Genomic DNA, 13,845 nt, shown 5'->3' with positions numbered 1-13,845 from the left:
AAAGGGATAGCTCAGGAAGCAACTAGAAATGAACAAAAAACATTTCATAAATGAAGTCTGAACTTGGGAGAGCATATGCCTGTATAAACATAATGCATAAGGCCATCAGCAGGAAAAGCAGATACGAAAGAGGAAGAACTAGAGAAAGGCTGAAAATAATTCTGGAGCATGCATCCTCTAGATTTCTATCCTTATAAAGTTTGAAGCCAGCCAAGCATGAGACATGACATGAGAAACCACCAGAGCTGTTTCTGTTGTAGAAAGCAGAGAGAGTAATGAGATGTTAGTGATTTTCCAGGTTTTGAGCTATTTAGGTTCTCTCTGTGAAAGTTCTTTGCTGTGCCAGTCATGTTTGTATGCTTTCCTCTCGCTGTTTTGCTTCGCTAAAGTGAACATGATAGACGGTTCTTTCATGAATGCAATATGTTTTATATGAAGGTATCAACAATAATATTTTCTGTTCTCTGCATTTTTATATTTCCTCTGAACATATTTTGCTCTTATGTCTTGACCTCCGTGTTCTTCTTCAAATGTCTGGCAAGCCTTGGATGCTCAAATACATTGCAGACTGTGGCACTGGAAAACTTGCTAGAAGCTGTGTGTGGGTGTCCCTAAGACTGGTGGGCTCCCTGTAGAAGGAGAGCCAGGCAGAGCAAAGTCACTCATTTTGTTGAGGTTACTCCTTAATTCCAGTCACCTCTGGCAGAAAGAGATCGTCCTCTTTCCTAAGGGACTTAAGAGAGGCTGTCACCTTCTGGGAGCCGAGGTGGGGAGAAGCCGGCGACAGGCACGCTCATGCTCACACTCACCCCTGCTTCAAGCACAGCCCCTGCTGTGCCACCTGCTCTGGAAAGGAAACCCCCAGGCTTACCCTGGCGTGGAAGAAATAGAAAGCAACCCTATCAGACGAGAGTCTGCAGTCTGGTCTCTGAGCTCTTTGTTATCAACTTGTGATGAGATGGATATGAAATGCAACGTAGCGAGCAGCTGTTACAGCATGTGACATTACTGAGACATCCCATCAGTGCACACACACCTTTTGTACTGGACCTCTCTCAGGTGTTCTTTTCCTTTCATTTCTCTAATACTTTATTTATTTATTTTTTTAATTTAAATTTTAGGTAGTGCAATTTTGGTTTCTGGAGTAGAACCCAGTGATTCATCACTTACATACAACACCCAGTGCTCATCACAACGGGTGCCCTCCTTAATGCCTCTCCCCCATCTAGCCCATCCCCCACCCACCTCCCCTCCATCAGCCCTCAGTTTGTTCTCTGTCATTAGGAGTCTCTTATGGCTTGTTACCCTCTCTCCTTTTTCTCTTTTCCCCCTTCCCATATGTTCATCTGTTTTCTTTCTTAAATTCCACATATGAGTGAGATCATATGGTATTTGTCTTTCTCTGACTGACTTATTTCACTTAGCATTTTTATTGTGTTTTACCAAAGTATTGTGATGAAATGGGCAAAGAAAAGAAATCTGTCCTTCTGCCGGTGATCTGAGCAGCACTGATTGAGAAGCTGCCCTCCTTCCTGAGACATTAACCAATCTTGCTCTTTTCCACAGTACTGGGGAGGTTTGAGAGTGAGGAGGATGTCCAGACGCAGTTCTGTGCTGGGACCCAGTTTGCATTTGGTGGGTTTCCCACTTCGTGCAGGTTTCCTACCTTTCAGCTTTGTCCCTTCTGCTTAGAATCATTTTTTTTTTGCCTCTATAACTTTTTTTTTATCCTTCCTGTGTATTATCCTCTCCTGTTTGCTTCTTGATGAGTGCTTTTGTGTTTATTATTTTAGTGGGTTTTGGAATAAAATATATGTGTGAAATCCCAAAAAGTTTTTTAGCATTTAAAAAATAGATTTCATAACAAAATTCATAAGTCAGTATTGCTAGAAATATAATTGTGAAGTATTTGAAATGAGCAAATGAAACCATGACATGTACACGCAAAACAAATCATGATCTCTCATACTAAAATGACTTAATTAAAAAATTAAGATGATATTCATAATATGATACTATTTTAATCTAAATAAAATATTTCAAAGAGAAAAATTTGGAAAAAAATTAAAATGCAATGAATTCTAAAAATAGGACTTGTACTAGTCACATTTTGTCACTAACACGCACACACAAAATATAAATAAATAACAGAAGTTATTTAAATATTAGCAAGGAAATATCTGTTACAAATAAACGAATACTTGTTCCTAAAAAATATATGGGCAATAAATGACAATTGCAAACATGTTAGGAAGGAAATAAAAAAGAACAGAATGGATTAATGGAGATAGCCCATGCCATGCTTACAGAGATATGTAGTGCTTTAAATGTCTTAATTATTTAATGACTAAGAATGAAAATAACATAAAAAGACTTAATCCAAAACCTAAAAAATGGGAAACAAAAATAGAAATAGAGGTAATAATTTTTAAATATAAGAACATTACTGACGATTATACTACTTTAATTTGAAAATCTAAATAAACTTAACAAGAGAGAATGCCGTTACATTTCACCTGGAAATGGAGTCGTATGTGAAATATGAACTTCACTTTCATTCGTTACGCTTCAAAGAAAATATTGATATGCTCTAGCATGTCCAGAGGGCCGTACGCAAGAAGACAGAGTGTCTGAAATTCAGGTCATGTAGGTAATAGGAAAAGTCCCAATTGTCATAACCACCTCAAACATCTGTGAGCCAAGAGTGGAGTCAGTGTATGACATGAGAGACAGAGAGTGTGAAAATCATAGAAAGGTGAGTATCTGCTACAACAAAGGGAAAGCAACAGGTCAGCGATGGATGGGTTCCCTCGGCGGTACTAAGGAAGGACCTTCTGGATAGGGGACATGTGGGGCAAGATGACCACCAGAGTCCTTCTCTCTCAAAGTACGGAGTCTGATGACAACTTCGAAACTGGGTAGCTCCCTCTCCTTAACGGATTCAGTGTGGAATGCCATGGAGACCTCTCCTCCAGCCTTCTTCTGGGGACTGGATGGTGGATTATTTTTTCCACTCATTTATGTAGCATATCTTCTGTGTTACGTAACAAGCGGTTCAAAGAGGTAGTCAGAAAAGGCACCCAGAAATATCATTTTCAGAGAATTGGAAGAAATAAAACATCCTTGCAAAGATGCTCAAAGCCTTAATTAATATGAGCTTACACTCTGTGCAGTTGTACATTTTACATGTGCTTTCTTTCATCTGATCCATTAGATACAAACAAAAACCCTGTGAATTAGAAAAGAAAAATTATACTATCTTTATTTTCCATATTTTAAAATTCAGATTCAGAGAACAATTGTGACTTTCTTAAAGTCATGACTTAACCAGTGTCGGGTTGAAACCTTCTAATTTCTAGTGCAGTAAATGATTTCCCCACCATGTCACGCCCTCACATCTAAGCCACCTTCAGACTTGAGCACCTCCTTTTAACTTGGACATAATCTTAAACAAAGAGTACCATCAGGGTTTTGGGACAAACAAGCCAAAGATAGAGCAGGAGATAAAGGTTTTTAAGAGCCTTTTTAGAACTGTAAACCATAAGAAGGCAAGGAGGAGGAGGAAGAGAGCTAACCTTTGTGACAGACACTGTGCTATCTCCTTTAATCTTTACAACAGCCTTGAAAGGATCATATTATCATGCCTGCTTTAATAAGAGAACATTTAGACGCTGCAGCATCAAACAACTTGTCTAAGGCCACACACTTATACAGACAGATACTACCAGAAACTGTTATGAGTTAAACACGTAGTGACACATTTGACCCAAATGTGTGTGTACTGTTGAAAATGTTTTAACTATAAAGTCTTAAGAGAAATCCCAGTCTTCCCAATCATTTTCCGAATGGCCAGCTGTACATCTTTGTTCCTAAGGCTGTATACCATTGGGTTCAACAGGGGGGTGATGATAGTGTAGGTCACTGTCACCAGCCTGTCTTTGCCTGATGAGTATTTGGCTGAGGGCTGCAGGTAGACAGAGGAAGCACAGCCATAGTGGACAATGACCACAGTGAGGTGGGAGGCACAGGTGGAGAAGGCTTTCCGCTTGCCCTCAGCAGATGGGATCTTCAGGATGGTATGGACAATGAAGCCATATGAGATACAGATGAATATCAAGGGCACAACAAGCACCAGAACACCACCGATGAAGATGACCAGTTCATGGACGTAGGTTTCAGCACAGGCAAGTCGGATAACTGGTGAGATGTCACAGAAGTAGTGGTTGACCTTGTTGGAGCCACAGAAAGGGAGGCTGAAGACCAAAGTTGTTCCCACCAGAGATATTAGGAAGCCACTAACAATACAACTTGCTGCCAGCTGTCCACACACCCTCCAGTTCATGAGAACGGGGTAGCACAAGGGCTGGCAGATGGCAGTGTAGCGGTCATAACCCATAACTCCCAGAAGCAGGCAATTGGTGACAGCAAAGCCGAGGAAGAAGAACATCTGGGTGGCACAGCCCATGAAGGAGAGTGTCTTGAGGGCAGAGAGCAGGTTGATAAGCATCTTGGGCAGGATAACAATTGTGTAGAAGACTTCAGAGGTTGAAAGGACACAAAGAAAGAAGTACATGGGTCTGTGGAGGCTGCGGTCCAGGTGGATGACGGAGATGATGGTGAAGTTTCCACTCAGGATGATCAAATAGAGGCAGAGAAAGAGCACAAAGAGGACAGGCTGCAATTCACCGAAGCTGGAGAAACCCAGAAGGAGGAACTCAGTGACCTGGGAAGAATTGGCCATGGAGAGTGGACGCCACAGAACAAAGCCAGTGTGATCAGGTCCAGAGACCTCTGGGACCGTGGAATAGAGAGACTTACCCTTCATAACGTAGACAGCACCAGTCTGGTGTGAATGAAAAACAACTAGAAAGAAAGAGAAAAAAAGGATTATAAATTAACCAAAAATTATCCTAAATTAATACGTATCCACAATGCTGTTTCTCTGCCAATGATCTTAGCAGTGAATCTGGGGTAAGTGTTCACACGAAGGCACAGTATTTGCTCAATAAAACTTATCCTTTCACCCCCCACTCCACTCTTGCAGACTTATGTACTCTCCACTTAATTCTTTGGTGATCTAATATTCAAAAGTTTATGTTAATTATGATTTTCCATGGTCATAGCTTTATCCACATTGCTAATATGTATATTCCACAAGCAATAGCACCAATGTCTGAGAATCCACCTCTCACCTGCTTTTAATACATTCATCATCTAGGGAAACACCCTTGATCTGTCTTTGTGTTGCTGGCCTCTGAAGATTACAACTCCTTTTCATTACTAACCATTTACCCCATTTCCATGCAGTCATTCATTAAAGGTTAATTTGGTTTAGACCTACTGCTTCTGTCTTAGAACTAGTTTTATGATTCCTCTCCACACCCTTGTAGGACAGTAAGCCTGATTTCCCTTGCAGAAAACCTATGGTTGGAAGAATTTAGTTTGATTCAGCATTTGCTGGTTGCCCATTGAGTTGCACGGCTTATCCCTGATATACCTGACTTGGAGACTCGATAGACCATCTTTCCTAGGATCTGTCTGTGAATTCTTGAGGGAGGCTCAGATACTTTCCCTAATGCTTCTGATAAGTCATTGTTCCTAGTGCTAGATTATATATATTTTAAATCAAAACATTCTTGTCCTCTCCCACCTCTTGCCCAGATCTGTTTCTTCACAAGGATTCTGTGTCTCAGTAAAAAGTTTCAAAATCCTCCTCATCATATAAGCTGTAAATTTCTGAGACATATTTAAATACATGATTTTTCTCATCCTCCAAATGCAATCTATTTTTATTCTGCAATACTTCTAGGATCATTTCTTCTTTTCTGTAAGAAATTAGCTCTTGTCTGGACTACTCCAAGAGCATGAGAGACAGACCCCCTGGATTATATCTCCTTCCACGCTAAACCATCTTCCACTGTGGCCTCAGAGTAGTCTTCTTACAAGACAAATCCTAACCCTATTAACAAAACTAAATAACAATTATCTACAAAGTTAAAGCAATCATACTCTGTGTCTCATATTTTTCCCCAAGATAACTTTCCACGCATAACTGCCACTATATATTCCTTCACGTATGCTTTAGTGTTGAAAAACTTTGAACAACCATGTCATTTTTTATCCTACCTTCTAAATCTAGAAATCATCCATACTTTATGTTTGTGGTTGTTGTTGTTTCTTTTTCTTTTAATGTGACTCCTTTAAATTCCCAGTTAAAGTAACATTTACACATTGACTCCTCCCTATAACTTCTTAATTGTGCTTTATTGTCACTTTCTCTTGGTTTTGTTAGCAATTGCTAGAATCTCAGTTGTCACTAGTATTATTCGGATGTTTTTGACTTCACAACGTGTCAGTTACCAGACATACAGCAGTGTCTAGTATACACCAGGTGCTTGAAAGCTTGCTGAAGAAAAAATAAATGACCCATATCCCAGGGTTTCTTCTAAATTATTTTGGAATACCCAAGAGGTTTGATTCCAGGGGTTTTCCAAACTTGTTCCCTTAATATTCATTTGACATACAATATTAACCTTCTGCTTTAACATTTTGGGATAAAAAAAAAAAAAACCTCTCTCCAGTGTCATTCTCTAAATGCAAAGACAAAAGAATCATTGAAAATCGCTGCTTTTCCAATTATCATGTGGTTTTCTCCATTATCTCAACTAGCTAAACTCTTAAATTTTAATTTAAATAGCACTTTGTTAGTCTTATTTTTAAAAAGATTTTATTTATTTATTTGACAGAGACAGAGACACAGCGAGAGAGGGAACCCAAGCAGGGGGAGCGGAGAGTGAGAAGCAGGCTCCCCGCTGAGCAGGGAGCCTGATGCAGGGCTTGATCCCAGGACGCTGGGATCATGACCTGAGCTGAAGGCAGACCCTTAATGACTGAACCACCCAGGCGCCCCTAAATAGCATTTTGTTAGTCTTAAAGACCTTTGCAAATAACAGAACTTCTATCATTGTTTGCTCTTTTGCTTAGACAAAGGTATAGTAAAATTTTAAAAATGGGACTAAAATAAGGAGCTTTCACTCCTATTTTGGTATCTTTGAATTGCCCATCTCTACACTTTATAAGTAAGGAATACACAGCATGCTTTTGACTGGAACAGTCTCCACTGATGCTCTTCCTGGGATGTCATCTCCAGCTTTCCAATGTCCCTGTCTCCATCCTTTGCTTCTGTTCTTTTATAGGACCATCCCAAGAAAAGGCAGGGACCTGTTATCCAGGGAGGGTTGGGGTTTGTTTGGAAAGGAAAGAAAGGCCATGGTACAGGCCGACCATTCTGCGACCCTCCCACACAGTACTCACAAGACATCATCTACTTTTTCAGAGTCATCCTTGCAACCGAGGAAGCAACTGAAATTTGAAAATAAATTCCCTGTTAACAAAAACCAAAAACCTTTGGCTCTCTTTAATCTGGTTGAGGATGCTACATAAAATATTTGGTGAATAGAAGATCTTGGAAGGGAAGATGCTACAGATTCAGAGAAAAGCTTTGGGAAAATAAGGAGGGAGGATAAATGAAAAGGAAAACTGGGTAATTCAATTGTCTTTTTTTTATTCAGTTGTCTTCTTAACAAGAAGAAAAAGTGAATTAATTGTTCATTACCTGGCTCAATGACTTCATCAGTGTAAGTGAGGCCAGTTCCTTAAGCTGGTTAAAAAAGACAGCTAGTTCTTCACCCCCAATTACCTTTACAGCCTCCTCCTCTAAATTGCCATCACACAGGAATTAACTGAAATACAGTTTTCTATATATGTTTTGTCTTTTAAGATTTTATGCTTAGAGAATGTATGTGTGACAGAGACACAGAGAGAGAGAGAGAGAGAGAGAGAGACAGACAGATACAGAGAGAGGGAGAAAAGATAAGGCGGGAGAAGGGGAGGCAAAGAAAGAGAGACAGAGAGAGGGGGAGGGAGCGGGAGAGTGTGTGTGGGAGAGAGAGAGAGAGAGGGGGAGAGAAGAAGGGATTCTCAGTCTCTAATATTCTCTTGCCTTCATCTGGGGCCCACCCATCGGTCACATTTTTTTTTTTTTTAAAGACACCAGTTACTGAACTTCCCCTAATCTGTACAGGAAGATTTTGCAGTTTCTACTATATTTCACATTTAGTATATTTCAAGATTGTTTCCTGTGTCTTTATCAAAATACTAGCCTGTTATGTCCAAATTATGGTTTCCTGATTGTCTCTCCAGTAGACTTGAAAACCTCAGGAATAAAGATCATACCTTATTCCCTATGTATCCTCAAAACTTAACTCAATATTTAAATTAATGATATATAAGTGCTTGATGAATAAATACATTCGATAGTCCATTAATGAATTAATAATGATCCTAATTAGTTCTTTTTACAGCAGCTGGCTTCCCTGTGCACCACCATGTGCTCCTAAGTGAGAACACTCACTGCTTATGTTCTCTGTCATTCCATGTTCTCTATAAATTTCATTTTCTTCCCTTCTGTTTTATTTTTATTCATTAATTTAAAAGGGGGGAGGGGCAGAGGGATAGAGTGAGAGAGAATCTTAAGCAGACTCTCTGCTAGGTGTGGAGCCTGACACAGGATTCAATACCACAACCTTGAGATCATGACCTAAGCCAAAACCAAGAGGCAGATGCTTAACTGACTGAGACACCCAGGTGCCCCTCACTTTCTTTCTTTCTAAATCTAATGCTATACCCCTCCTATGAAACAATCAAACTGATTCTGAGGCCCTGCCTTCTTGCTGACCTCCATCTCTACCCCCACGGTTTCCACTATCCAGTTGTCCTTTCTGACATTTAATCACATTTCCCACTACTGATCACGGGGGGAAAGTAAGTTACTGGCTCATGAGAAAACTCAACAATTTAAATTTTGACATACAAGAAATGACTGATTGTCACTATTCTTCTCAATAAGGAAACCAAAGTCCCTAAATAAAAATAAAAATTTTACAATCCTTCAAATCAGAGTGCTAGTGCCTGGTGACATGCAGGCCTCTTCATTCTCAGACACTTCTTTGAAACTCTGTGAAGTTTTCTAGGTGAAATTTGCCAAAATTGTCTTCCCTGTCATAATGTACCAGAGTTCTTCTTTCATTTTCCATCAACTGTCTGAACCAATATAAGGAAACTGTCTACATGACTCCACAGAAAATATCACCTGTGCCTCTTCTCCATGAGCAGTTTAGCTAATGCCTCAATAAGCATCATCAAGGGTGTTTTTCCTTTCTGCATTGGCATGGCCTCAATGTGTTGTTGGTAATTGAGATCCCCTCCTCCATAGGGAGTTAATTACCACATGGTGCCCAATGCTTGTCCATAATTTCCCCAATTAGCAAGTAGAACTATGGTAATACACTAAGAGAATTTGTTGGTCAAAGAGAAGGTCTTTTCTTTTTTTTTTATTATGTTATGTTAATCACCATACATCAGTAGTTTTTGATGTAGTGTTCCATGATTCATTGTTTGCATATAACACCAAGTGCTCCATTCAGTACGTGCCCCCTTTAATACCCATCACCAGGCTAACCCATCCCCCCACCCCCCTCCCTTCTAGGACCCTCAGTTTGTTTCCCAGAGTCCATAGTCTCTCATGGTTCGTCTGCCCCTCCGATTTCCCCTGTTCATTTTTTCCTTCCTGCTATCTTCTTCTTCTTTTTTAACATATAATGTATTATTTGTTTCAGAGGTACAGGTCTGTGATTCAACAGTCTTACACAATTCACAGCACTCACCATACATAGCTCATACCCTTCCCAAAGTCTATCACCCAGCCACCCCATCCCTCCCACCCCCCACCACTCCAGCAACCCTCAGTTTGTTTCCTGAGATTAAGAATTCCTCATATCAGTGAGGTCATATGATACATGTCTTTCTCTGATTGACTTATTTCACTCAGCATAACACCCTCCAGTTCCATCCATGTCATTGCAAATGGCAAGATCTCCTTCCTTTTGATGGCTGAATAATATTCCATCGTGTATATATACCACTTCTTTATCCATTCATCTGTCGATGGACATCTTGGCTCTTTCCATAGTTTGGCTATTGTGGACATTGCTGCTATAAACATCGGGGTGCACATACCCCTTCGGATCCCTACATTTGTATCTTTGGGGTAAATACCCAGTAGTGTAATTGCTGGATTGTATGGTAGCTCTATTTTCAACTGTTTGAGGAACCTCCATACTGTTTTCCAGAGTGGCTGCACCAGCTTGCATTCCCACCAACAGTGTTGGAGGGTTCCCTTTTTTCCACATCCCTGCCAACATCTGTCGTTTCCTGACTTGTTAATTTTAGCCATTCTGACGGGTGTGAGGTGGTATCTCATTGAGGTTTTGATTTGGATTTCCCTGATGCCAAGCGATGTTGAGCACTTTTTCATGTGTCTGTTGGCCATTTGGTTGTCTTCTTTGGAAAAATGTCTGTTCATGTCTTCTGCCCATTTCTTGATTGGATCATTTGTTCTTTGTGTGTTGAGTTTAATAAGTTCTTTATAGATCTTGGATACTAGCCCTTTATCTGATAATGTCATTTGTGAATATCTTCTCCCATTCTGTCGGTTGTCTTTTGGTTTTGTTGACTGTTTCTTTTGCTGTGCAAAAGCTTTTTATCTTGATGAAGTCCCAATAGTTCATTTTTGCCCTTGCTTCCCTTGCCTTTGGCGATGTTTCTAGGAAGAAGTTGCTGTGGCTCAGGTCGAAGAGGTTGCTGCTGTGTTCTCCTTTAGGATGTTGTTGGACTTCTGTCTCACATTTAGGTCTTTCAACCATTTTGAGTCTCTTTTTGTGTGTGGTGTAAGGAAATGGTCCACTTTCATTCTTCTGCATGTGGCTGTCCAGTTTTCCCAACACCATTTGTTGAAGAAACTGTCTTTTTTCCATTGGACATTCTTTCTTGCTTTGTCAAAGATTAGTTGAACATGGAGTTGAGGGTCCATTTCTGGGCTCTCTGTTCTTTTCCATTGATCTATGTGTCTGTTTTTGTGCCAATACCATACTATCTTGATGATGATTGCTTTGTAATAGAGCTGGAAGTCCGGAATTGTGATGCTGCCAGCTTTGCTTTCCTTTTTCAACATTCCTCTGGCTATTCAGGATCTTTTCTGGTTCCATACAAATTTTAGGATTATTTGTTTCATTTCTTTGAAAAAAGTGGATAGTATTTTGATAGGGTTTGCATTGAATGTGTAGGTTGCTCTAGGTAGCATTGACATCTTCACAATCCATGAGCATGGAACGTTTTTCCATTTCTTTGCGTCTTCCTCAATTTCTTTCATGAGTATTTTATAGTTTTCTGAGTATAGATTCTTTGCCTCTTTGGTTAGATTTATTCCTAGGTATCTTATGGTTTGGGGTGCAGAAGGACTTTTCTAATACACCATGGGGATTAGTTGGTTTCCTCTTTAAAATTCTCTGGGACTAATAGAAAGCTGAAAGTTTTCTGGGCACCATTTGTTAAAACAAACATCAATGGAAAGGTCTCCTTTGAGTTTCCCTACCTAACGACTCCAAATTTTCATTCTCAGGTTGGAGGAAAATGTACATCTTGCATTCTCATTTCTGACATCTCTAAGAGGGGAAGAAAGGTTCAAACAAAGGACAGAATATTAGAATGGGAGAGGCAGCATAAGTGTTTCAGACTCATGGGAAACATACTTGTTCCTAGAATATAATGTGAGCATGATTAGTATTTGTTCAATAAACAAATAAACAAGTTAAATTTGGGTTACGGAGAAAAATTTGGGGCAGGGTTTTAGCTGAGACGTCTCCTTTGGTAAAACGTCCTTCTATTTCCAGATTGCATATTTACTCCCTCTCCCAGTGAGTCCAGACACTTGGGCTGGAAATAGGGCAAATGCTAGGCACTGATGGAAATGATGCAGAAAGACTAAAAATATAGAGATGTGAAATCATGCCTAGCACTCACAAACCAAACAAGCAAGGGAGGAATCTTGATATTTGACAGCTTAATATTCAGACCAGGAGTATTCAGTGAACAACAAAAGACAGTAACAAAAAATAAAAAACACTTTTAATGCTAACAACTACAATTCACAATGAAATTATAATAGATATGAATTTGTGTCCCCCCCAAAACACAGGTGCAACCTTCATAAGAAAGAAACTATAAAATGTTTACAAGGAGACACACTAATAATGGGTAGCTTTCATAACCTCTCTGCTCAAACAGATCAGAAGGAAAAATATCTCTAAGAATTTAGAAGGCCTAAGCAACAAAATAGTGAACTATATCTGGTAAGTATTTATTCAAATTTGCATTCTAATGAAAGAGTACACATGTTCTTTTCAAGGCACATGAAGAATGAATATTGGTTGTGTATTATGTCACAATAAAAACTTGAACCAAGGTCACAAAATGGTAAGAATACAAACAATATTCCCAATTCCAGCATAAGAAACTATCCAATGAATAACAAAGAAAAAAGGTTTTTCACCTGAGATTTTTAAAATCTATGAAATAATTGTTGGGTCAAAAGGGAAGTACAAAGGAAAATGAAAGAAGTTCCAGGAAATAATATCAATTACACTTCATGTAGCAGATTATGTGGGTTAAGTTTAAAGTGGAGATGAGAGGAAACTTCACAGCTTAATTATATATACATATATAATTAACACATATGTATATACATATGACATAAAAAATGAAAGTACATAGAAAGCATCAGTAAGTTAAATAGAACAACAAATTAAAGGAAAATTCAAAGAAAAAATAATACAAATAAAATACAAATAAATACCAATAATACAAATAATAGTTGAATAATACAAATAATATTAAAAACAATGATATGGGAGAAAAACACTAGAATGAATCTGTTCACACGTATGTTAAGTTCTCTGACAACAGACAGAACAAACTACCACTATAAGAACCAAAAAATAAAAGTAAACACAATTATACATAGTATAAAATGACACAGAAAATAATCATTTCTAAGAAATTTTCAGATGTCAGAATATTTCATACAAATTTTACAAAGAATTTTGAAAGTCTAGATGAAACGAATAATTTTGTAGAACACTAAATTCCATATATGATCCACCAAAAATAAAAGTGGCTTAGAAGTCATTTTCTTAGAAGAAATAGAAGATATTACCCCAGGGTCATGCCTCAGAAGACACTGTGCCTGTATTATTGCACAGAATTTCAATAACTCTTCAAACGTGAGATGATCTCAACCCAACATACCATAGCAACTCAATAAATACTTCTTCAAGATATAGAGAAAAACCCATTTGAATCTTCAGCTCACATAATGTTAAAAAATCTTGTGGATATGTCAATACAATGCAAGAAATTTAAACACTTGGAAAAAATATATCACTGAATGAAAAAAATTGGAAACTAAGCTTAGAGATAATGACATATTCTTCAGAGTAGTAATAACTAACAATTTGACTGTATAAAGTGAAATATTTACTTGCAACAAAAGCACAGTTAAAGATATTAAAAAAGAAACAATTGGAAAATTTCTCAAAAACTATCAAAATTTTGGGGCGCCTGGGTGCTGAGTCGGTTGACTGTCTGACTCTTGGTTTCAGATTAGGTAATGATCTCAGGGTTGTGGGATCAAGCCCCACATCAGACGCCAGGCTCAGGATGGAGTCAGCTTGGCCCTCTCCCTCTGCTTCTTTCTCTCTCTCTCTCTCTCTCTGTCAAATAAATTAAATCACAAAAAGTTACTGAAATCGTAATAAAAACTTATGACAAGCTGAAAGATAAAATAACTAAACTCTAAGAAATGGATATAGGCATAGAATTGATAAAATAAAAGCACATAAAAGGCATACAATTCACTGAATAGTTAAAATTTAATTTTAATGAATTAAT

The 13,845-nt window shown here is 38.5% G+C and overlaps 1 protein-coding gene across 1 annotated transcript; it reads right to left on the bottom strand.

Annotated features, from left to right (window-relative positions):
* Positions 1-3,799: 3,799 nt before the first annotated feature.
* LOC114199102 (olfactory receptor 10R2-like) lies at positions 3,800-4,741 on the bottom strand. Its single transcript, XM_028090879.1, has one exon. It carries the CDS (start codon positions 4,739-4,741, stop codon positions 3,800-3,802), a length of 942 nt encoding a protein of 313 aa, XP_027946680.1.
* Positions 4,742-13,845: the final 9,104 nt, after the last annotated feature.

The sequence above is a fragment of the Eumetopias jubatus genome, unplaced genomic scaffold (assembly GCF_037043125.1).
Source record: "Eumetopias jubatus isolate StellerSeaLion01/CBP00866 unplaced genomic scaffold, mEumJub1_p1.0 scaffold_12, whole genome shotgun sequence".
Classification (NCBI taxonomy): Eukaryota; Metazoa; Chordata; class Mammalia; order Carnivora; family Otariidae; genus Eumetopias; species Eumetopias jubatus.
This window is presented reverse-complemented; position numbering and strand designations above follow the sequence as displayed.

Coding starts and splice junctions, on each gene's coding strand:
- LOC114199102 (XM_028090879.1), bottom strand. CDS start 4,741: ATGGCCAATTCTTCCCAGGTCACTGAGTTCCTCCTTCTGGGTTTCTCC.